General features: G+C 46.1%; 1 protein-coding gene across 6 annotated transcripts in view; it reads left to right on the top strand.

Moving 5' to 3' along the window:
* Positions 1 to 24,478, top strand: part of SLC39A14 (solute carrier family 39 member 14) — a 49,653-nt gene that overhangs the window by 1,323 nt on the left and 23,852 nt on the right. For 5 of the 6 annotated variants that reach the window (XM_061571073.1, XM_061571075.1, XM_061571072.1 and 2 more), the window contains exon 2: positions 15,292 to 15,637. In XM_061571073.1, coding sequence (XP_061427057.1) covers positions 15,371 to 15,637 — 267 coding nt within the window. In that variant the 5' untranslated portion in view covers positions 15,292 to 15,370. Of the gene's footprint in view, positions 1 to 329; positions 350 to 15,291; positions 15,638 to 24,478 lie in introns of those variants that run through there. The other variant, XM_061571076.1, reaches the window with a different exon arrangement.

Raw genomic sequence — 24,478 nt, 5'->3', positions numbered from 1 at the left:
TATCTCTCTCTATGGGGGAGGTCACGGTCACCGTGCGGCCGAGTCCACGCAACCGAGGCCATGACGAATCCTCTATCTCTCATAGCCGTGCTCTCTCGACTGCTGGTTCACGTTTCCTATTCTTAATCCGCTCTGCGGTGGAGCGAGTGGCTCGCAATAGGAGGTTGCGAGATCAAATCTTGATTTGAGAATTGACTCGGCCCATCATTCCTCCCGGGGTATATCCCAAAGAAATGTGGAGCACTCTGGGGACGACAGGCCTAGTCGAGTGGATGTCGTCCGGATGGTCGGCAACCCCGGCCATGGGAATACGGAATTTCCACCTCTGTCACTGCAGTGCTGTAAGCAGGTAATTATCAACAATGTTTCAATGTGGCTCATTTGAGCAAGCGATCACTTTGAAGTATTTCATCATCAGCTGGGCTCTGTCCACTGCTGGATGCCCGGCCAGGCTCTCTCCCCCGTCTTGTCTCTGCACTTTGTGCCTCGTCAGCAGCGCTACTCCACATTCTTGTTGTCGAGTCTGCGGGGTTGTGAAAGGCATCTTAAAAGTTGATTCTCCCCGTGTCACTGTTGGGCCAGGCTGCGGGGCTTCAGCAGCCGAGCAGGCATGCTCTGTATGTAGACGTGAAATGCCACTGCGGGTCATTTGAGGGAGCGGTTCAAAGAGATGTTTTTTTTACTTTTAACTAATTTAATTTTATCAGGTTAGGGCCACCGAGGAGCTATGTAGCTCTTTTTCAGAAGCGACCTGGCTATTACGTGTGATAGCTCAACGAAGTCGTGTCATGTGAAATTGTATAGCAGGCAAATACTCCTACACGCATGATTCTAAGTGTGGAGGGGAAAACCAGAGGACCCGTAGAAAAATCCACACCACGGGGAGAACACGTGGACTCCAAATATACAAGCGTCAGGGTCGGGATCGAACCCACGACCTCCTCTATACCAGGCGAGGTAGTTAACATCTCGCCACCGTGACTTTTGATGATACGCTGCATGTTGAAAACGGTCCAGAGCAGGGGTGGGCAAACTTTTTGACTCACGGGTCACAATGGGTTCTAAAATTTGACAGAGGGGCCGGGCCAGGAACAGGTGGATGGAGTGTTTGTGTGAACTAATATAAATTACATGTAAAAATCATTACATGATAGGATTTGGCCTTTAACAGGTAGCAAAGCATTTATTTGCAAGGCAATTTAACATTGCACGAACATGAACAATACAAAAACATGTTGTAACGTGACTGGTCAAACATCATGAAAACATCTGAGCCCTGCGCCAAACCAATTACCTCACTTGAACTTCTTTATTATCTACATTAACAGGTTAGAGCAGCCACGCAGGCTGTGTGTCGGAGATTTGGCTCCAACCTCGCTGCAGCAACACATCATCACTTTCAGTTTCAGTGGGAACAGTGTTGTTGATCTCCCATTTTTGCCAGTGCATCCAAGTCTGGAGTTATTTTGGTTGTGGCAATTCTCAGGATAGATCTGAGGTGCTGATCCGTTAACTTTGATCTGTGACGGGCTTTGTTGGCGTTCATGACGCTGAATGTCTGCTCACACACATAAGTCAAGCCAAACAAAGTCGGTATCTTCTGTACAGTCCTCCGGAGGTTTGGAAACGTGGCTCTGTTAAGTGAAGCATACAATTCATTCAGTTTAACAGAGTTGATCTTCTCCTTTAAGACGGAGTCAGGCTGAAGATCTATCAGTTCCAACTGCAGCTCCTGTGGTGCTGTTTCAGGGTCTTGTGACAGGGGACAGGACACCAGCTGAAGTGACTGTTCAATGTTTTTGAATCAGAGAACCTACTGCAGAATTCTCCGTGCAAGTCCTCAAGTGATTTGCTGTATTTTTTTGCGTTTCGCGGTGCCTCTTCCTGCATGGCAAGTGGCGAAATGAGCAAAAGATTTGTTCGCAATTTGTCCGGAGAACAAAGTGAGCTGGATTTGAAGGCTTTCACATGTTTGTACATGTCGTGAATAAACTGATCTTTCCCCTGCAGTTTCACATTCAGCTCATTCATGTGTGAAAATATGTCCACAGCAAACGCAAAGTCACTAAGCCAGTTCTTGTCGCTTAGCTCAGGGAATTCGTCAGATTTCCACATCAACTCCAAAAATGCGATGATATCTTCTTTCAGCTCCCACACTCGTTGTAACACTTTCCCCAAACTTAACTAGTGGACACGATTGTGGTACAGCAAGTCCTGATGATCCGCATCAGTTTCCTCCAGGAAGGTAATAAACTGATGGTGCTGAAGTCCCCTTGCTCGTATAAAGTTCACAAGTTTTACGACTGGATTCACGACACGATTAAGCTGCAATACAGACTTACACAGGGATTCCTGTTGGATGATGCAGTGAAGGAAAATAAGATCCTGGACAGGGTTTTCCTCTTTCACTTTATCCTGGATTCTTTTCAGCAGCCCAACATTTTTTCCAGTTAAATTTGTCGATCCATCCGTTGTGACATTGACAAGTTTACTCCGAGGTAGCGTCATTCTTTCGATGACAGCAGATACCTGGTTATACAAGTCCTCTCCCCGCGTTGTTCCTTTCAGGGACTCTATGGTCAAAACCTCCTCTGTTATCGCAAAACTGTCAATGCCTCGGATAAAAATGAGGAGCTGAGCAGTATTCTTAGGTTTTTTCGGTAAAGTCACGTAGGTGACTTTACCGAAAAAACCTAAGAATATGAATCCTTGCAGTCACGAAAGCTTCAAATCTAGAGCTGAGCAGTGTATTTTACGTCCGTACTTTCATCCAGTGCTAGTGAATATAATTCAAAGGAAACAGACTTTGTTTAATTGACTGGCTATATTTTTATCAATCAGTTCCACACGGCGAGTCACAGTCCTGCGTGATAAGCTGACTTTTTCAAATTTGCTTTTGATCTCCGGACACAAGATGTCTGCTGTCTGTACCATGCATTCTTTTACAAACTTGCCTTCGGAGAAAGTGGTAATGAGTGGTAATGTTGGTGAGAAGAAGGTTTTAAAGAAAATTTAACTCGAAGTGAAGAAGGAAATTATTGAAAAGTTTGTATAATTAATGATTTTTAAATCCTTTATATTAAGTTCACTTGCTTGCTTGCTTGCGCGCTTACGACCGTGCAAATCTTTCGGTCGTTTTTTTAACCCACTTCCCGTGATCCAATCGAGCTGACATTTTGCACACAGACTCGTTGTGCGTGACAATTTATTTTCGTGAAAATTTTTTCTCCAAAATTTTACACTTTTTAGGAAAAAATAAATTATATTTAATTACCAATTGCTTAATGGTGGCAGGCAATCATCTGACCCATAGGTGGCAGCCATCTCACGCCAGAGGACGAGAGGACTCTAGCCGCCATGCATATAAAGGATTTATAGTGAAAAACTTTGTTTTTACGGGTTAATTTTTTAAAACTTTAATTATGTGTTCTGTGCTTAAAACTCTTTTTAAAAAAACTGTGGGGCCTAGAATGGACTCATGAAATTTGGAGAGAACTCGGAGTTAAGTGTGGTTTGTTTTGTTGAATTACACAAAGCGTAACAGTTATGTATATAACTTTTGTTATATGAAATTCCTAGTAAGATAATAATTTTGTGAGTGTAGTCATACCCCTCCCCCTCTTTCAAGCCGTAATTTAGAGAGCGAAACCGCCGAGTACGTAAATCGCTAACATAAGAACCCGTTAATCTCTTCTCGCATCATTCATACGATGATGCGGTGAAGTAAACGTTGATACGATATTACGGTGAATGCTTCCAAAAACAATACTGTACCCAAATATTACTGTTAACTCACTTTCAATAGAAACATGAATTGCTCATACGAATATTCTCTCTCTCAGAATCGACCGACTGATGTAGCAGACGAAACAATCATCTTGTTGAACGATTCTAAACCTTGATGCGGCAATGTTAGTTTTCTCTGTTATTCAAGGTTATCTCAGTGTTATTCAATGTTGTTACATTTAGTTTACTATTACACTGAATTCTATTGCGTAATTAACTATTATTGTGCCTAATAATCTTTAAAAAAACTATATTTATATACAGTTAGTAGGAGTCTGGAACGGATTAATTGTATTTACATACAATCCAATGGGTAAATTAGGTTCGAGTCACGACCAAATCGGGTTGGACAAGTTCGGCGGGCCGGGTTAAAAAGCCCAATGGGCCGTATACGGCCCGCGGGCCGTAGTTTGCCCATGTCTGGTCCAGAGTATGATTGTATTAATAGACCAGTACTGCTAAACAAAAGTTAAGTCCCAGAAGGGAGGAGGCAGCGTGTGTGGCTGATGGGTTTTGTATGTGGAGAGCCAGATGTGATGGAGAGCTGGAGGTGGCTTATTCTCTGCCGGTGTGTTTTGCTGTGGATCGTTTAGGCCACCTTTCTCAATCCTAACCAACTGTTGTGGGGGTTCAAACCTCGCATTTTGTTGCACATAGTGACAGCAGAAATTTGTTCAGGAGCTCGATGTCGAGGTCTCCTGCTCGCTACGACTGGCAATCTGCTGCGTTGTTGGTCACGGAGACATCGGCGTGTTTTAGCAAAAAAAACTAGAGACAAAATTGCCAACGTGTGAAAAGAGCTGATTCTGTTGTTGCGTATAATGGCAATTTGTACAGAAGCTAAATACCCATGTCAAAGTATGATCGCCACGACGAGGGGGCTAAAGGAGAGAGTTTGTGTAGTTTTGCTGTTCCTCATACATTGCAGGAGTGCAGACTCCAGTGGTTCACGTTATGGTCCATAGAATGGGTTGCATGGCCACAATCGCACTCCTGTGGCTTGTTTATGAATGGGAAGTGTACGTCGGCCTGTTGATGTTCCGATGTGCTTGATGGTTACACAGGTGTCTTCGAGGAGGAATGTCAAAGCCAGCAGGTGTGTGATGTTTGGGTTTCGAATGAGGTGTTTATTCTTGATTATGAATTAGTCCACTTTGTCCACGGTGGTGGTGTTTTGACATCTTGTCCATAATGCTGTGGCCCATCTTAGTGATGCCCACAAATTCACCACCAGGATTATAAGCCTGAGTTTGGGATGATGATAGGATTAAATTTGAATATTCCAGTGAACGTGTAAAAATACCCATAATGTGATGTTGATTAATCTACAGTGGCTGTGAATCAAATGCTGGGCGCATGACTTCCTGCTGTTGGGGTAGTTACTACAAGGGGCACATTGTAGGGTGAAGTGTGCGATGGAGCAGGAATCGCTCTGCCCCGTGACATACAAAGCAGGACCCATACGTGCACTGTGATGAATGCTGGGTAACAGCTGTTTGGTCATAACAAAAAAACAAACCTTGCAGTTGTATCTTCATCTTTGCTGTCGCGTGCTGAGACAAAGAATCCACCAGGACCTCTCGCAGGGCAGTGAAATTATTTGTGTTAGAGAACGGCCCTGCCTCAGTGACCTATGATACACAGATTAGTGGGCAGCACTCTCCCACCTATCCTACCCCTGAGTATAATGTTTGTCGCGTGGCAACCAAACCATATTTTTTGTTAATTTCCAGGGCTGGAATCGAAGAGCAAAGTCAAATGAAGTAGACAACGAAATATATGTGTGATTGTGGTTTTTGTGAACTTGCTGGTGATCGGCCGGGACCATCACTTGACTTGAGAACCCAGTTTAACCGCTGGTGGCAGCCACCTGGATTCGAGTCCAGGGTTTTGGCAGTGCCGGCTGAGCTCACATCCACCGGCCACGTCAGCCATTTGATCCCTTTGGTAAATGTCTGACCGTTGCTGTCCTGTTTGGGGAAGTTGGCTTTAATTTGTGGAGAGAAAATAGAGGTCCGGTCAATACATATTTTCCTTTGTTTAGATTGTCTCTTCACGAACTTGGCATTCACTGGCCTTTCATGCATATACAAATACAATTTAATCCTCCTGGGTAGCAGTATATCTATATTAATAGATTGACTCCCTGCTCATCTCAGCATTGAGGCATCGATGCTTATTTCTTTAGAGCACTGAGCCAGTGGTGAAAATACAACATTCCTATTTGTAGAACACCTACTGTTGACTTCCCTACAAACTGGTACCTGTTTTAACAACCACGAAGGGATGATGGGCTAAGTCAACCCCGAGTCAGGATTTGAATTTGCAAACGTATGATTGCGAGCCACTCGCTCTACCCCTGGGCCACCTGGCCAGCTATGCCCATAATGTCAAGTGGTGTTCGTGGCCACCTCGTAAGGCCCAATTTGGTGTACAATTGAGTGTTCTGGCCAGACTCAAATATCGCATCATTTATCACCCTGATGGTGCTCATGTTAACACATTCAACTCGCTGCTACTTGCTTACGGCTGAGTCGCCCTAAGGGAAGTCTAAGACACCTGAATATACTGCCAATTAGCAAGGTTGGCCACGTACGGTGCAAAATAAGTTCAACATACATACAAATGTTACGCATTGTCAGAAATTGGATTTGGATGATGTAGCTAAAACCATGTATGGTCGACTTTGTCTGCCTGGTGCTGATTTTTACACACTACACCAAATACTCATTTAAGGCTGAGTCGACCTAGGGGAGGCCCAAGACTGGTTTATGTATCACCACTGATATTAGCTGTGGCTAAGAATGGAGCTCAAATTGCTTGGTCTATAGTACCGTAGTGCAGTGTGCTAACCACTGAGTCACCTCTCCACCCGCACCCACAACGGCAAAGATTCCCCATATAGCTTTAAAACACTGGGACAAGCTTCTACGAGTGAGTATCTATTAAGGCGGGCACGGCACACGAGGGGGTGGGTGGCCAGTACCACTCCCAGCCGCCTTTGTCTCCCCAGTGGCGGTGGTTACACACCGCACCAGGTACTAATTTGAGGCTGAGTCAACCTAGGGGAGGGAACGCGTGTCCCCTTGTTCTCTAGCAGGGGCTTATTTTGGTGTTTCCACTGTGGCTCTTGGTAGAAGAAGTGCCAGGTGGAGGGGTTACCAGCCCCTCGCACGCACCGATCGATCTACACACACATCCCCCACTTACACCAACACAGCCTGCACCACACACACACACAGCCTGCTACCACACACACAGCCCGCACCACACACACACAGCCCGCACCACACACACACACACAGCCCGCACCACACACACACACAGCCCGCACCACACACACACACAGCCCGCACCGCACACACAGCCCGCACCGCACACACAGCCCGCACTGCACACACAACCCGCACCGCACACTCTGCTCGCACCGCACACTCAGCCCGCACCGCACACACAGCCCGCACCGCACACACAGCCCGCACCACACACTGTAGTACACTACACACTGTGGTATACAAGCCACAAGGCATCATAGACTACAGTACACCACACTCTACAGTACATGCACACACACTATAGTACACACACTACACTACACCACGATCCAGTATGCCATGCTATTTATAAACATACTCGGACAAGAACACAGATACACACACGAGGACACAGAAAATACACAGACACAAATTGCACACACATACAAAGAATACAGGTGCTGTACACGCACACAATCGGGGTAAAAAGCGCGCCAAAACAAACCGCCGAGGAAAACGTTGAAACAAAAAAGGTTAGACAATAAAAAAAACTACATTTTAACGCACACTAATAAACACCTAAATACAGTACATACGATGAGCACCTTACTTCACAAACACACTTTCATGACGAGGCTTACAGCAGAGGTCTCACTCTGAATCAGTCGGGCAGAATATTTTAATTGGGTGCGCAATGTTGTTTAAAGTTCAAAGTTAATTTATTAGGTATAGCCCAGTGAGCCATTCGGCTCTTGAATCGGGTGCAACCGCAACAAACAAAAAAAACATGAACAAGAAAACATCTTAAAGTGACTATGTGCAAACAGAAAATCCAAGAAAAGACAACTAAATATTGCAGAAAAATCACCGTACACCAACCCTGTGCAAATATCCCAGTGGGATGCAAGTCAAACAACAACAACCACAAGACAACTTAGATTAAGGCCATCAGTCTAACTCTGTACTACAACATACAAACATGGCCCAACCAAAAACTTTTCGAAAATCACCAAAATAAAGCCATAAAAGCAATGAAACAATGGTCATAGGAACTGTGACCGAATTTTCACAATAAACGACGTGAACAACATGTACTACCAAACTCTGCAGCCATAGCTGGCTGCATGAGTCACTCCACAACAGTAGGAGCATCAGTCGGAGTATCAACATTTTTCAATGCACCTTTAAGATCAGCACACTAAATCAAAACACAGATCATACTTTGCATACTTTGCAGCGATCATCCGGAGCGAAACATTCTATTTTAGGCCAATAAACTGCAGTGGCAGCTAGGGGTGTACAACTCCTCTAGAGCAGTTTTGAGTGAAGATCTCATAGGTAGTGATTCAAGTTCCAGTTTATTGGCAATAGCATTCCAGACCCTGGGGGCATCAATAGCAAAGGCCCTTCCTCCAGTATTTGTACGGCAATAGGGAATGTGAAGCTGGTAAATGAGCGAAGACATTAGGTCAAATTTGTTCTTTGAAACATAGAGGAGATCCAGCAGGTAATCTGCGGATTGTTTTTGTAAGTACATCATGAATAAATAAGATCTGATGCACAAGCCGTCGAACATTGAGATATGTTAAGTTTGATCCAATGTAGAGATCACAGTGATGAGTCCTATATGGGCAGTTGAATGCAAATCTTAAGGCCGAGTGATACATTGAGTCAAGCTTCTTCAGTGCAGTACTTGGGGCTGATTTATACACGATGTCACAGTAATCAAGTAGAGGCAGTATGGTAGCTTTTATCAATCCCAAACGGAACATAGGGGGGAAGCAGTGCTTGTGTTGATACAGAAAACTAATTTTTGTCTTTTTACCAATATAATCAATGTGATCTTCAAATTTCAGTTATGAATCAAGAATGACCCCGAGATACTTATATATCTTGACTTGCTCTATTTGATAATTATTTAAGGAATGTAATTGGGGAAATATAACTTCCTGCTTTAGTCCTGGTGAGAAGCATAGCACCTTGGTATTGGAGGTATTCAGGACTAGTTTAAGAGCAACTAGCTGATGTTGTAGTTTGTTGAAATCACCCTGGAGCTTAGCAATCACGTCATCCGGAGAGAGGCCAGCAGTAATCAGTATCGTGTCATCACCTGGAATGATCCAGGTCAGTGCCCAATTCATTGACATAAAGAGAGAACAAGAGGGGGCCGAGGATTGAACCCTGTGGAACCCCTTTTGTTATCTTAACACTGTTTAACCTCCAACCATCTGTGAGTACAGTTTGGGTGCGAAAAGAGAGGTAATTTTTTCACCATTCTACTGCGTGTTTGGAGAAACAGAGGCAACTTAGTTTACTAAGCAGGGTGTTGTGGTCGACTGTATCAAAGGCTTTGGACAAATCAAGATAAAGACTGGCACAGTACTGCTTATTATCAAGGCTACTGTAAATGTGATTCAAAGAGTCAAATGCAGCAGATGTGCTGTATTTTTTTCGGAACCCAGATTGTTTTTGATGTAATAGATTGTTGTCGGACAGGAAACTGCTAATTTGGTAGTTCAATACTTTTTCAAAAATTGTCATCAACGGGGACAAAATTGAGATAGGTTGGTAGTAATCTGGACGAACATATGAATGTTTCCATTCTAGAGGTATTGATGCTTCTTTGATGGACAGGTTGAAAATATGGGCTATAGGTTTGTATATTAGGTGACCAACAGTTAGCAGAGTAAAGACGGGAATACTATCTGCTCTGGTAGAGGAGGACCCTTTGAGGTAGGACAGTTGTTTCAGAACATTACTTTCGTGGATTGGCTGGAAACTAAATTCGTTTAATGTTTGGACAGGGGTGTAGGAATTTGCATGCACAGGGGGGTGACTTCCAATACATTATCAAAAAGGTCACCAGCTTCAGAAAAATGAAGGTTAAAATTGTCAACTATTTTTTGGGGCTCTGAAAAATATTCCCCATTTTGGTTAAGCTCAACGGGCAGATTATCTGTGCTAGATGCCTTTTCGATACTTTTGATTGTTTTCCAGAAGATCCTGGCATTTCCATGTGATTCCAGGAGAGTGGAGGAAAAGTATGCATTTTTTGCATGCCGTATTTTTTTGACGCATCTATTCCTTAAAATCCTGTATTCTAGCCAGTCATGGACCAAATTACTTTTCTGAGCACATGCCCAAGTCTTGTCCCTAGTTTTCATGAGCTTAGTTGTGTGGAAGCTACCTGGTCTAGAATGAGGAGGCTTACCACAGCCTTCACTCAGAGATTCGGAGAGCCGTGCGGCGCTGCAAGGGTGAGTAGTGGCGGGTTGCTGAGGAGATGGAATCTGCCTCAGTGGCCCGCAATCACAATTCACTATACAATTCCAGCAAGTATCTTGCAGCGCCTCACTTATCACCATCCTTCAGGGAAAGAATGGTAATCTTATCTCCGACCCCCAGGAATAGGTATGCAGGTTTGCAGGAGCATTTTTGTGAGGTCTTGGGGGTTGGGAATTCCCTCAGCCCAGACAACATCATGGGGCAAGGTGGGGACGACCCTGCTTGGGCTGCCGTGCCTCAAATATTGGCAGAAGTAGTCGCCCCTTCTGAATGGTTGGCTGAGGTGCCATCTGTGGAGGAAGTGCGAGGGGCGATCCAAAGTTTGAGACCAGGACAAGTGCCGGGCAGAGACGATCTCCCAAGCATAATGCTGAGGGAGGGTGACATCTGTGTGCAGACTGGCTTACATGACATCACAACTGTCTGGACCACTGGACGGGTTCTGCAGGATTGGAAGGATGCCCAGGTGGTCTCTCTCTTTAAGAGGGGGGACCACACAGATTGTAACATCTATAGGGGCATCTCTCTTCTCAGTGTGCCGGGAAAGGTCCTGGCAAGGATTATTCAACATCACCTTGCCAGGCACGCTAAGGGAGAGGCTTGCGGAAACCCCCAATGTGGTTTCAGACCAGGGCGTTCCTGCACGTATGTCATATTCTCTATCCGTCTGCTACAGCAGAAGTATAGCGAAGTCCAAAAAGCCCTACATCTCTGCTTTATTAACCTGGTCAAGGCCTCTATGATACCATCAACAGGCCAGGGCTGTGGGCAGTTCGTGCTTTCGGAGTCCCCGACTCTGCTCTCAATCATTAAGGGCCTTCATGATGGTGTGCAGGCCTGGGTAAACCTACGTGGCCAGGAGTCGGAGCCATTCCCTGTTCACCTTGGGGTGCGACAGGAATATCCTCCGGCTCCCACATTATTTAACATTATCTTTGATCACGTGGTTCCAGAAGCTTCCCATGGCTGTACCGGAGGAATTTCCATCTGGTACAGACACGAGAGGAGGCTGATTGATGCACGGGTGTGGTCGAGGGATGGCTCCCTATTGGTCAACCATTTTATGTATCCTAATGCTGCTCACTCCGAGGGGGAGTTGGAAGCACTGCTGTTGAACCTGGAGTGTGCCACTAAGAGGTTGGGTCTTACCATCAGCACCACCAAACTAAGCACCTGCCTGGGTATTTTGAGCCACCAAAGGCTCCACCCCCTCAGCTCCCCATTGGTGATGGAGCAGTTTTGTAGAGAGTGGACAATTTCCCATACCTGGGCAGTGTGCTGATGACCAGCTTTGGTTTGATAGTAGAGGTCTCACTCCGAATCAGTCGGGCAGCATTATCTTTTCAACGGTTGCGCAATGTTGTGTGGAAGCTACCTGGTATGTCGCTCCGCACGAAGCTTCAGGTCTTCTCGGCCACAGTCATGCCCTCCCTTCTCTATGCTTGTGAAACGTTGGACCCTTAAAATTGAACATTTGCATCGTTAGAAACATTCAGGCTGACATGCCCATGATCCATCCTTGGTTTCACTAGGCTGGATTGTGTTAGGAGCTAATAAATCCTTGAAAGATCTGAGCGCATTCCCATCAATGAGCTCATGTAGCCCGCATGCACAGCCACTGTTTGCCCAAGCAGCTTCTGTTTGGTCGCATAGAGGGGGTTAAATGGGCAAGACATGGTACAGAAGGATGTGGAGCTGAGTGGACTTGCCAAAGATTGGTACCCGCGGTGTCAAGATTGGCATCTATGCTCATGAAGGACGTTACTGGGAAGTTGGAGGCAGTCGCCCTCCAGCAATAACAGAGGGCAGAGGAGAGACGCTCACAACAATGAGCGGAGCGCGGGTGGCTGAAATGCAGCAAGTCGGTACAGCTGGTACATCTACCAGTCATATCAGTCAGCCAACCCATGGCACATGGGTCTGTCTCGAGACCTCCTGTCAGCGAACCTTTGACACTTCACGTGGCCTCAAAGTGCACCTAGCCTGGCATAGGCGCCATGGTGACATCACCGTTAATCCTTTATTATGGGTTTTGCTCACCATATGCACGTTTGGTGCCAGATTCCAGTTGGCCCATTACACACCAACTAAGTTACCATTTAGGAGATGCATCGTATTGTAGGAGGACATTGTAAATGTAGTGTTGTTGGATTTCCCTCTGGAATTAAAGGGGTGTTATCAAGCTTGTCCTAAGTTGCGGGGGTTTAAATGCACACTAATGCATGTGCATGTTTGTGCACAAGCTATATTTGCATGTCCACACACAGACACCGATTTAAATGACAATGCTGGGCTTAAGCCCACACTTAATCAGTTGTTTGGATTGCATCGTTTGCATGAAGGTGTAGACATTCACCAGGACACCTGGAAGGCACCTGATCTTGTGAGATGCAGGGAGTAAAGTGTACAGGGTTGAGTAGACTTCGGGGCTACAGCCTGACCAGCATATTGAAGTATGGTCAAATAGCCCCGCATGACCCGCATGGCATGGGGACTTCTGCATCGGCAGTAGATGAACAGAATATGTTTACACTTGTAGTGGCATCCACGGAAACACACCCCGTCAGGGTAACTACATAAACATACGAGATAACGACATAGGTGGTAACAACTTCCACTAACGAAATAACCACAATGGGCAACTACATAGCCGGGTTAGGTCAGTAACGTACTGCCTGACCCACGATACCGAACGTGACAACCGAAGACCGAAGAGCGAGGAGACGTAGCATGGCGGGTTGACTTCCCTTTCATGCCCCTGAGCATGGTCTGGCTTCGCCCTAGGCCACGCCCCCTTCTAGATCCTACTAGAAGGTTCTGGGCCTTATGTCATGTGTCCCTCTTGCTACCCCTTGGCCCCCCTCGCTACCCTCTCCTGATCACGTGCCCTCTCGGGTTCACGCAGACTGGCATGTCCTGAAGTGCCCTCTCTCTGGCCGTCACCAGAAGCCCGCTTTTATGCCATACACACACACTCTGGTGCCAGAGAGACGCTAACATGCACAGTGTACCACTCTTCTTCCAGTGGCTGGCGCTAGACACCGTAGTGACTCTATACATCACTACACAAGCACATGTCTCAAGAATTGCAGATCGCTGGGCCACACACCCAGTTTGTGGACTGGATGGGGATTGGGTATTCACAAAACACGGTCCTTGAGCATGAAAACACGTTGGGAAATTTACGCTCGGTGAGAAACCAGAAATCATTTTTGTTTAAAATAAACTCCATGTGATACATTAAGTGAGAGCCCCCTACATTGGGGAAGATGCTTGGAAGAATAGAAAGCCAGGATCGGTGATGTATGTTGAACTTCTTTCACACCATATGTAGCCAACCGTACTCATCGGAGGTGCAGATGTGAACAGGCCCTCCCCCATCGATCATCAGGAGCAGCGCACAGCATGCATGGCGCGCGCTCTTTGGCCTATTGGCCCGGGCTCAGTCGACTGAACTTTGGCGGACCTCAGAATCTTTATTTATCCTTGAGAAATCCGATGAGCTCTGAAGCTCTTTTTTCACAGATGTCCAGTAGAGGTGGGTCAGAAGGTTGCAACAACAACAATGCAAAAAACGATAGGTGTGCAAAGTATAGGAAAGGTAAGCAAATCACTTCAAATAATTACATAATTCAGATTAATTATCTAAATTAAAATTGCATAAGTACACCAATTCCCAAGCTTGGGCAATGCAGCAAAACAACAAAATACAGTCCCAGGCCACACAAAGACAACACACAGTCCCTTAATAGGTGCTGGCTGAGATGCATGTGGGCCTCTCCCAAAGCCGTGCGTTAGGCAGTCGCATTTGAGTGAAACCTCCAAACCTTTCTTGCCTGGCAACCTGCTGCGTTGTTGGTCACGGAGACATCGGCGTGTTTTTTGCAAAAAAAACTGGACAAGAGAAAATTGCCGACATGTGAAAAGAGCCGATTATAGTTTTGCGTATGATGGCAATATGTTCAGGAGCTAAATACTGATGTTGAGGTCTGATCACCATGACGAGAGGGCTACAGGAGAGGGTTTGTATAGTTTTCCTGGTCCTCCCCTCATTACAGGAGTACAGACTACAGTGGTTTACTACACGGTCCATAGATTGGGTTGTATGCCCACAATCGCACTCTGGCTTGTCTTTAATTTCCATTATGAATGAGACGGACGCAGCGGCCTATTGATGATGTGTTGATGTGGTTGATGGTTACACCAGTGTCTTTGAGGAGGAATGTCAAAGCTAGGAGGTGCGACAGGAGCTTTCTCGCGGCCCACCTGTGACATGCTTTTGTGTCACCTGCTATCTGGGTGAAATGGACATCGTTAATTCGAATACAAATGAGCCGATATCTCACGGTGATGCCGGAGCCCACATACCGAGCGCAAGACGTCCACGGTCAACAGTCCGATAAACATCAACACGAACGACACACGCAATCTTGTGCCGCAAGATTGTGCGGCAGGGCAGGATAAATATCGGAAAGCTGAATGAGTACTGTACATGCAATAATATTGTATTACATTACGTCTTTATTGTTGTTTGTGGCGTGTATAAGTAAAACTGATTTTGCATACCATGTTCGTGCATGGAAATATACAAAGACAAAGATCCCCCGTGTAGCCTTAACAGACTGTTGGGGCAAGTGCTGTTAGCAAGCACCTATGAAGACTGGCACGGCACACAAGCGGGTGGGTGGCCAACACTAATGCCTTTGTCTCCGCAGTGCTGATGTGTACATACTGCACCAGGTACTCATTTGAGGCTGATTAAATCTAGGGGGAGTGCCAGGATTGGTTCAGATATTCGCCACTGTTATTAGTCGTGAGTGGGAATCAAACTGGTCACCATGTTCATAGTGCAGTACTCTAACCACTGCGCCACTGCACCCCACAAAATATACATACACACATATAATTAAATATTCATGTTTTTTTGTTGTTTCCAATATTTAAATGTTTTTTTCTTTTTGTCTAGGAAAGCAACTGATTCTCCTGGGACATTTCTGGTTGCTGAGAAGTCTAATCTGCCATCATAATTCAGCTGCCCTCTCACCATGCCTTTTCCATGTCGACTGCGGCCTTCCTGGATAGACTGCTCGATGCTCATTCTTGCCCTCTACCCTATGCAATCATGGTCTCATACATCAGAGTTTTCCGCTGAAATGTTACTGCTAAAAATTCTGGAAAAATACGGAGCGAACGGATCACTCACAGTGGAGCAGCTAAAGAACACTTTCCAAATGAGTCTCAACCTAAACACAGAAACTCGGATCGCAAGGACCCACCCTGATAGCAACTCTGTTAAAGAAAATTCTTCAAGGGTAAGTTATTAAAGTTTTCATTACGATGTCCACGTGCAGCTTTGTTTCTAATTAATTTGTCATCGGACTGAAATGCAATTAAGCTCGTTAGCCAAAATAGTACGCGCCATTCAATAGTCTGAGTGGTTTCCCGTTCGCACGAGCATGGAGGAGTTGCTCTTCTCCTGCTCACAGCCTCACCCAGTGGTGTAAATTCCACATTCCTAGTTTTGCCGAGGTTGGCGCCATTTGACTGTTCCGCTTGGTGTGGGTGTTCACGTGCACTGGAGGCCAGTAACGCTATGTCCCGCATATAGCAGGGCCCAGCAGGGCTCCTGGTCTTCCCTCATCAAACCTCTCCCCTCCCACACCTCCACGGTGGGGCGGGGGGGCTCGACACGTAACCCTCCTCTAGCCAAACTGATGACACGGCGATGCTGGAACCCGCCATAAAGATTCACCCGCTTACATGACCATGATTCCCATAATAAACTTCTCTGACATTTCACCCACTAAATGCACCAAATACACACAACAGCTGCGTTCAAAGTTTATTTTTCTTAACCAGGCAAGAACTCAGTAGACCAGGAAGAGCCTCTTTTGCAAGAGTGTGACCTGGTCACCAAAATGACTGGACCCGGCCAATAAAAACACCGAAGACTCTAACCCCTTTAAACCAGCGGTTGCATGCTAGTCTTGTATTTTTACAAGAACCGATTTAAACTGAAAGTGACTGACCTGCATATACTGGTGATCTCTTCTTGTAGCTATTCACAGCATGTTGCGGCTCAGTCTGGCTGTGTCGATTTCCCTGATTTGCAGTCCAGTGCGAACCATCATTCCAACTCCATGACTTCTTCATCAGAGAGACGTACATACACGACATGTCTAACATTCCCCACTGACGCGTCCTCCCCATCTGTTTAAAAATATCTAAGCCGATCTCTCCAGCTGATGACATTGGCAATGAGGGCATTCTGGGAGACCACTGTGACCCGATGGTTTAGCGTTTGAGGTTTTTGCCAGCTGCGAGCACCTGGCTTCCACATTAGAATACTCTGAGAAGGTTCGTTACCAGGCTTCGTGCAGGATGCTTCAATCACCTCATCAATACGATTAGTGCAACCTCTGATCACTGAGCAACCCACAAAAAAGTTTTCCTGCTAAACATGGACAGAAGAGTTACGAATCACAAAGATCTCATGGGGTTCATCAGAGAGGAATGGTGAGCATTCCTAACCTCAACCATAACATGCATGGGTATCAGGGACTATCCCGCACGAGTTTGTGACTCCTACCAGGGTGCTTGTTATTGAAGTGTTATTTTGGGAACACAAGCCACGTGGGTAACTCGACCGGGACCGCAGATTAAATTATTCAAAGCCACTACTACGCGAGTGGCCGGCAAGACTGGCCTCTCTGCTCCTGCCAGGTTTTGTATATGCGCTGCTGCTACCCGATCATTGCAGTGGCTTTCGTGACGCTACTCTCATAATTTTATTCAGCAAATGCTTTTACATACAGTTAGAGAGCCAGATATGCAAGAAAAATAAGCAAATACATATGCTTGTTAGTTTTTATGTGAGTAGACATCAGCCCCCGGAGCCACAAAACCATGTCGGCCTCCTCCAGCATGTGTAGGACAACCAGTCCGCCCGGCATACCCTGACAGATTTCACAGCCAGAGATGATGTGCATCATGGTTCTCCTCCTTCCCGCATTCACACAGCGGGCTATCACGTAGTACGCCCCATCGATGTTCGGAAACGGCACACACCCCCTGGTCACACCGGAATCGGTTAAACTGAACCCACTGGCACCTTGGGAGGTTAAGTCGAAGCCAGGCATCTGGACAGACTCATCATGGGCCACATCCTTAGGTTAAGAGTTCCTATGTCCAATCCACGGTGCTGCTCTTACAAATACAAGTCAATGTCATCCGCCCGTTCAACGCGCATGGAGGCATCAGTGCTCTTCCCCTTTACAATCCTGAGGAAATGGTGGAAATTCCATGTTCCTCTGGTGGTGGCGAGTCTGTTACGCATAGCACAACCACTGTTGAATTCTCCACCAAATGGTACTAATTGTATCGACCCCAGAGGGATGATGGGACGAGTCAACCCTCCACCAAGATTTTAACTCTCCACCTTCCGATTGTGAGCCGCTCGTTATACTGCTGAGTCTCCTGGCCGGGTTCTTTACCATGTTCCTCCATACACGTATATATGGTACTATTTTTTTTTATTTTACTAGGTAAGGCCCACTGAGCTATGCAGATCGTTTTCAGAATCTATCTGACCACAAATGATAGCTCAACAAAGTGACTTTATAGTGGCCAAATACTGTAGACGGATGTTTCTAAATGTGGAAAAATCCATGTGACCATGGGGAGAACATGCAAACACAAAATATACAGGCGTTATGGTCGGGAGCGAACCCATGACCTGTATACCATGCAAGGCAGTTAACATCTCGCCACCATGGCGCCCCACACAGATAGGTAATTAACTTGGCAGGATTAAAAGAAAAGCGAGAATAAGCATTTCTGACCAAGATGGTTCGAGATGGGGAAATTATAGAGCTGTTCATACTCTTTGGTTCTTTCGGTAAAGTCGCGTAGGTATAAAATAAAATAAATCCCGACGTTTCGGGCGTCATCAGGTGGGAAAGCATGATCTCCTACTAAGGCAGACTGTTTTAAAAGGTTTGAAATGGGTGTGTAGCCCAAGGGTCATAAAGAAGTGGGCGGGGCTAGTGATGTTGATGTGAGAACGGAGAGCGGCCTCCTCGACGAGGGCACGGAAGCGGCTACGTTAATGTGAGAGATTAGCATGTTAACGTAAGAACGAAGAGTGGTGCCATCCAAAGGCATGAGAGTGCAATCAAAAGGACTTGTGAGCATGAGAGTGCAATCCAAAGGACATGTGAGCTTGAGAGTGCAATCCAAAGGCATGAGAGTAACAATGCAAAGGACATGTGAGCATGAGAGATCTAAGAGAGAGAGAGAGACAGAGAGTCGGAAATAACAGCTGACAGACAGGTATGATGGAAACATCAGTCAGTTAAGACTTTACCTGGTTTCTAACGTTCTTCCAATGATTGCTCAGTTCGTACCCATCTTCTCGGTTGAAGTTGTGTCTGTGTTTATGTGTATATCTGGATGGCTTCATGAACAAATCTATGAAGGTAGCCAGTAGGTTTGCAGAGTACCTCCGTCTTGGAAAAATCTATTTCGTGTGAGCCCACAGCGTTAAAACAATGATCAGCAACGGCAGAGGTATTGGTCCTATCGTGTTTCAGATCTGCCTTGTGTTCACGAACGCGGTCCGAGACATGTCGTTTCGTTTCCCCAATGAAATTGCTGCCGCAACCACAACTGAGTTTGTAAACACCAGGGTATTGCATGTCAGGAATCGCATCTTTTACAGATGGGATTAAATCACGGATTTTGTGTACTGTGTTGAAACGAACCTGGATCTTGTGTTTCTTTAAGATTTTGAAAATCTTTTTGGTAACCCTTGCTATGTATGGTAAAGTGATGGTTTTGGTGGGATCCTCAGAAGTTTGTCTCCCCATGGCTGGGGGAGACAGCTTTGCGGATTGTACGGTCCGAGTATCCATTAATCCTGAGGGCTTGGTGTATGTGCTCCAACTCACTGGCTAGGTGGTGCTGGTCGGAGATGCAACGGGCCCTATATTGTAGTGTTTTGATGAGGGAATTCTTCTGGGCTGGATGGTGGTGGGAGTCAGGCTTTAGATAGGCATCCGTGTGGGTGGCTTTCCTATAGACCGAATGTCCCAATGAGCCATCAGGTCTCTTCTCGATCAAAACATCCAGGAATGGTAGCTTGCCATCCTTTTCCACTTCCGTGGTGAATTTGATAGACGGGTGTATGGAATTGATGTGGTTGAGAAATTGGTTCAGTGCTGGCAGGCCATGTGACCAGATGACGAATGTGTCATCTACGTATCTCTTCCACAAGGTAGGACCTAGGGTGGGTGTCTGGATGGCATCTGTCTCAAGTTTCTCCATGAAAACATTCGCGACCACTGCGATAAGGGAGAACCCATTGGGGTACCCTCATTTTGTTTGTATAATGTACCATTCCAGGTGAAGTATGTGTTGGTAAGGCAGTGCCTTACCAAAGTTGGTACATCTGGATTCAGTCCTTGTTGGACCAAGTCTTCAATGATTGCAATGGTGTCAGGTACAGGTACATTGGTGAACAGAGAGACTACATCAAAACTGACAAGCAAATCATCTGTCCTTGATTAGAGAAACCAAGTGAGCTGAGTTAAGTACAGCTGAGGTGGACTTGCCCGTAAAAGGAAGCAGGGTCTCAAGACAGAAATCGGGCCAGTTTGTAGGTGGGTGAGTTAATGGTGGAGACGATAGGACGGAGCGGGGTACCTACTTTGTGGATTTTTGGAAGGCCATAAAATCTGGGTGGTCTAGCAGCTGAAGGTTTTAAGGAGCTCTGCTTGGTCTGATCGATTAGAGAAGTTGATTCCGTGATGATATTGTTGGTTTGTGTGGCTAGGCGGTTGGTGGGATCTCTGTTGATTTCGGTATAGCTGCCATCATGAAGAAGGTCCTGAATTTTGTTGTTGTAAGTGGTTTTATCCATGATGACAGTGGCATTGCCCTTGTCGGCTGAGAGAATGACAATGTCATCTGTTTTTTCATTTAGAGAGTTCAAAACGCTCGTCCTTGCTGATGTTGCTAATGGGTTTCTTAGCGTTTTTGAGGATAGCGATTTCAGATCTAGCAATGTCTGCCGGGATGTGTCCCAAGCCTTTGAGGGCTACGTCGACCTGGGCAATTATATTATCCACTGGGATGTGTTTAGGGGTGACTGCGAAATTCAACCCTTTAGCTAGTACCGATTTTAGGCTGTCGGAAATTGGGATGTTACTATGATTGATGACAATCTTGTTAACATCTAATTTTTAACGTGTGGCTCTGGCTTCTTTTTTGACAGGAGGTTGAATTTAGCGATCAAGTTATCTTTACATTTGGTTGACATTGAATTAACAAAAGAAACTGTCATGTTATCTACGTGGTCCCAATCAGAAGTGGACATTTTAGCGATAGGCTAGCTTTAAACAAGATCCGTTTAGCGTTAGGAGAAGTGACAGCAGCAGATGTGAGTTTTAACGTGATCGGTATTACCTTGTTATCGCGGCATCTCTTGAGAAAGATTAGCAACTCGATCAGGTGAGCCTTCCTGTCTCGCAATCTGTTGTGAAGGCCAATTAGTTTTCATGCTACGAGACAATGCTGCGGAGAATACATGCCTTCTAACAGTGTTTGGAGACGCTACTGCCACTGCGGTTACATGTCTCTGGGTGAACTTCTGCTACATTATTGCAGGAAATGCTCATCCTCATGGGTGAGTGCATGGGGTTACAGAGACGATCATTCACTGAGATTCGCGTCTGTCCACGCAATGTGCGGGCAATTTCACCCAAATCCCGACACGCACAGGGTGCTCGGTACCAACTTCACTGGTGTGCTGCTGTACAGGGCAACCCAGAATGTTTTGCACAGACAATGGAAGAAAGCTTAATAGGGTGCAAATACGCATTGAGAGGAGTGCCTGGGATTGCACCAAGAGATGGAAAGATTGAAGGTGTGCAGCAAAGAACATACACACCTCGATGTACCATTATCCAGACTGCAGACTGATGTAATACTGTAATGCAGCTTTATAACTGTGGACATCACTGAAATGCGTATGGTTTCATGGTGATTAGTGGTCGTGTCCACAGTGGACAGATATGCAATTTTCACCACAAAGTGTCTTGCCATTGAAAGCAACATGAACAAAACTAGATTGGGAATAAGCTACTTCACATCCTTACACGAGGGGAACCACTAATCTTGAGTCCCTATAATACACTGGAGCATTTTTATTACTTTTGGATTAAATGTCACCAGGAAATTAAAAGTGTCTTAATTTACAGATTTCAAAAATAATACGTTTTTAGGTGCAACACTAGAAGACATGGCAACATGGGCTCTCTGCACAGCAGGACTGCAGTTTTCATCGGTCCATGGTTATTGGCTCTTGCGCCGTGCAGGGCCGTGCAGGGCCGTGCCGGGAGGTGCAAGGCGGTGCATGGCATTGCAGTGAAGTATAGTAAAAGATAGTGAGCAGAGTCGGCCTCTAGTTGCGGGAGGTTTACTGTGACATTGCACCAAGAAGTGTGAGCCCTGTGCCCGAATGCCGCTGGGCAGGATTAGTGACGTGGCCTCTGGGGTCGTTGTCTCTATGAGCAATCCACTAGGCAGCTCCTCGTCATCTTAGCAACGCGGCACCTCTAATCATTCCCCTTCGTGTTGTGCTGACCACGTGGTGTCTACGATAAACATAATACTCCGGGGACTGCTGTGAATAGCTCACCAAGCCACAGATCGAATCAATTACTGTGCCCAAACTCTCACTGGAGAGACAGTGAGAGAGAGAATGAGAGGCATTTTGCCAAGATAAGGGTATGGGATTAGTGATGATTGAATGACTCGAGACCTTATGAGAAGATGCAAGTGAGCGATAAAGCCTTCAGGACAAGGATTGTCACTTTGGGTATGACACTTGACAAACGATTCTGCGGCCTTGACTCTGATGGTAACTGGACTTTATGAAGACTCGCCCCTTACCAGTCCTCAAAGACTTCACTGTAGGACATTTCAACATCGTTCATAAGTTATGTTTTCACCCATCTGCCTGACATGGTTCCGTCAGCATGAAGCACTCCGGTCGGCAAAAAAAATAATCTGCCTGCACATCTGCTTTTTTGCTTTTAGACACCATAGTAAGCATTGTACACAACAATTACATACATACTTGACAATTATTACAAGTGACAATGTTGGACACCCTTGCTATCGAAATATTCCATCTCCAGGGATTATTGCAGTTTAAATATAACGTGATGACCGACGGCTACATGTGTGAGGGAGCGTTTCCTTGCACCAGCCCTGGGGTCAACTGGAGAAGTGTTCTCAGGGAGGTACAGGCGATGCTGTAGTGATTTAGAGCACGTTTACCCCCCAGAGCAGGCCCAACACAGTAATTGTTCTGTCAACAACCTGAGTCTACTCGCTCCTCCTCGAGCCTAATAGTAGACTGCATCCTAGGGAAGAAGCCTAAAGCCTCCTCCCCCCTCTCCTCTCTGTCCAAACCAAGACCTGAGTAAACGGATAGGGATGTCCTTCAGCTCCTCCAAGAACTTTGATCTAAATTGGGAGAAAATACTTCCAGGAAGCGTTTATCATGGCCTTGAAGGTCACGGCAGAGAATTTGGTGGTGAGCGATAATAGGAGGGGAGACCAACTCCAGGCTCTGGAAGAGGCAATCATTAAGTTAGAGGCTAAAAACAAGGAAAGCCAATTGAATATATTCGGAGTTCCAGAAGGGGTGGAGGGCTTGAGCAAGGAATGGGGTCTTTGTGTATGTCAGGAACCATTTCCCAGCTGCACTCAAGAACATCCAACTACAGGACATCCCCCCTCTGGCACCTGAAGCCATAGTCCAGGCTTTCTGAGTGGGTCGAAGGGAAAGCACGGCCAACATGGAGACAAATCAAGCCGCTAAACCTCGCCCCTCTTCATCCACCTGATAAATAGAGTGGAGGCTAACAACATACAAATCCAGGGTTCCCAGGCCTTCATTTCCCCGGACCTGACTCCAAGCAGCGGGCACTGCTGCTCCCCGTCTATACAAGGACCTGGGGAAGAGAGAAGGGGTGAGGACTCAGCTCCTATACCCTGCCAAGCTCAGGGTCCAGCTAACCAACCCCAGAGAGGCGATGTTTGAGGCTCGAAAGAAAGCCGTCTCTGATATGGACCAATCAGTTTAAAAAACAATGCATATACTATCAGAGTGTTTTTGTTTGCATTTTGACCACAAGTATTGTGGTTAATGCACACACGATTTCTTGTAAAAGGTTTCAGTTTGGTGTTTTAATATCTTAACACCTGTTTTGTTGCCAGAAAAAGGGGAAACCCTATTCTCAAACCTCCCTTCTCTTTGAGGGCCAGATTTACGTTTCACGACCCTTCTCTCTCCACGACCAAGCTCTTAGCCCAGCTGGTCAAGTGCAAGCAAACTCGTAACCACATTGCTGGGATCAAGGATGCCGATGGGCGCTTCAAGACGAGGGAAGCGAAGGTTAATGAGAAGTTATGCAACTTTTAAAAGGACATGTACCGGTCAGACCTTTCATGGAGCCCCAACATTGATCAATTCCTACTTGAGCCTCCCCGATCCCATATCCACCCGGATTGGAGGGAAGGTTCGGAACCTCTAATCCAGCTCCCTGAACTCCTGGAGAACCTGGGTTCCTCCCCCGCAAGGAAGGCCCCAGGCTCCAACGGCTTCCCATGGAAGTTCTACAGAAGCCTGGGCCCTCCGATCTTAACACACCTCCTTGACACTTTCATCGAGTCTGTTAGACAAGGGAAACTCCTGGACTCCATGGAAGAGGCGACAATCACCGTCATACATAAATGGGGATCCCCCTTAGACCAGACCAAGAGCTACAGGCCCATTTCTCTCTTGAATATGGACTATAAGCTGTATGCTATAACCCTGGTGGTCATCGGCCCTGCCCAGACGGGGTTCGTCAAAGGCAGGGATCCCACAGACAACATCCGAACCCTGGTCAACTCAGTTGATATTGCCTCCAGGTCAATCACGTAAGCGTACCCCATTGCACTAGACGGGGAGAAGACTTGCAATCAGGTAGAGGCTAGCCTTCCCCCCCCCCCCCCCCCCCGGTTAATTGAAATGTGCAGACTCTTTTATGCTCATCCGACTGCGACAGTTACTACTAATGGGTTTGTCTCAGAGAGGTTCC

The sequence above is a fragment of the Lethenteron reissneri genome, chromosome 47 (genome assembly GCF_015708825.2).
Source record: "Lethenteron reissneri isolate LAM-NWPU_2019-01 chromosome 47, ASM1570882v1, whole genome shotgun sequence".
NCBI classification, from domain to species: Eukaryota; Metazoa; Chordata; class Hyperoartia; order Petromyzontiformes; family Petromyzontidae; genus Lethenteron; species Lethenteron reissneri.
Note: the sequence above shows the minus strand (reverse complement) of the source record. Positions and strands in the feature narration are given on the sequence as shown.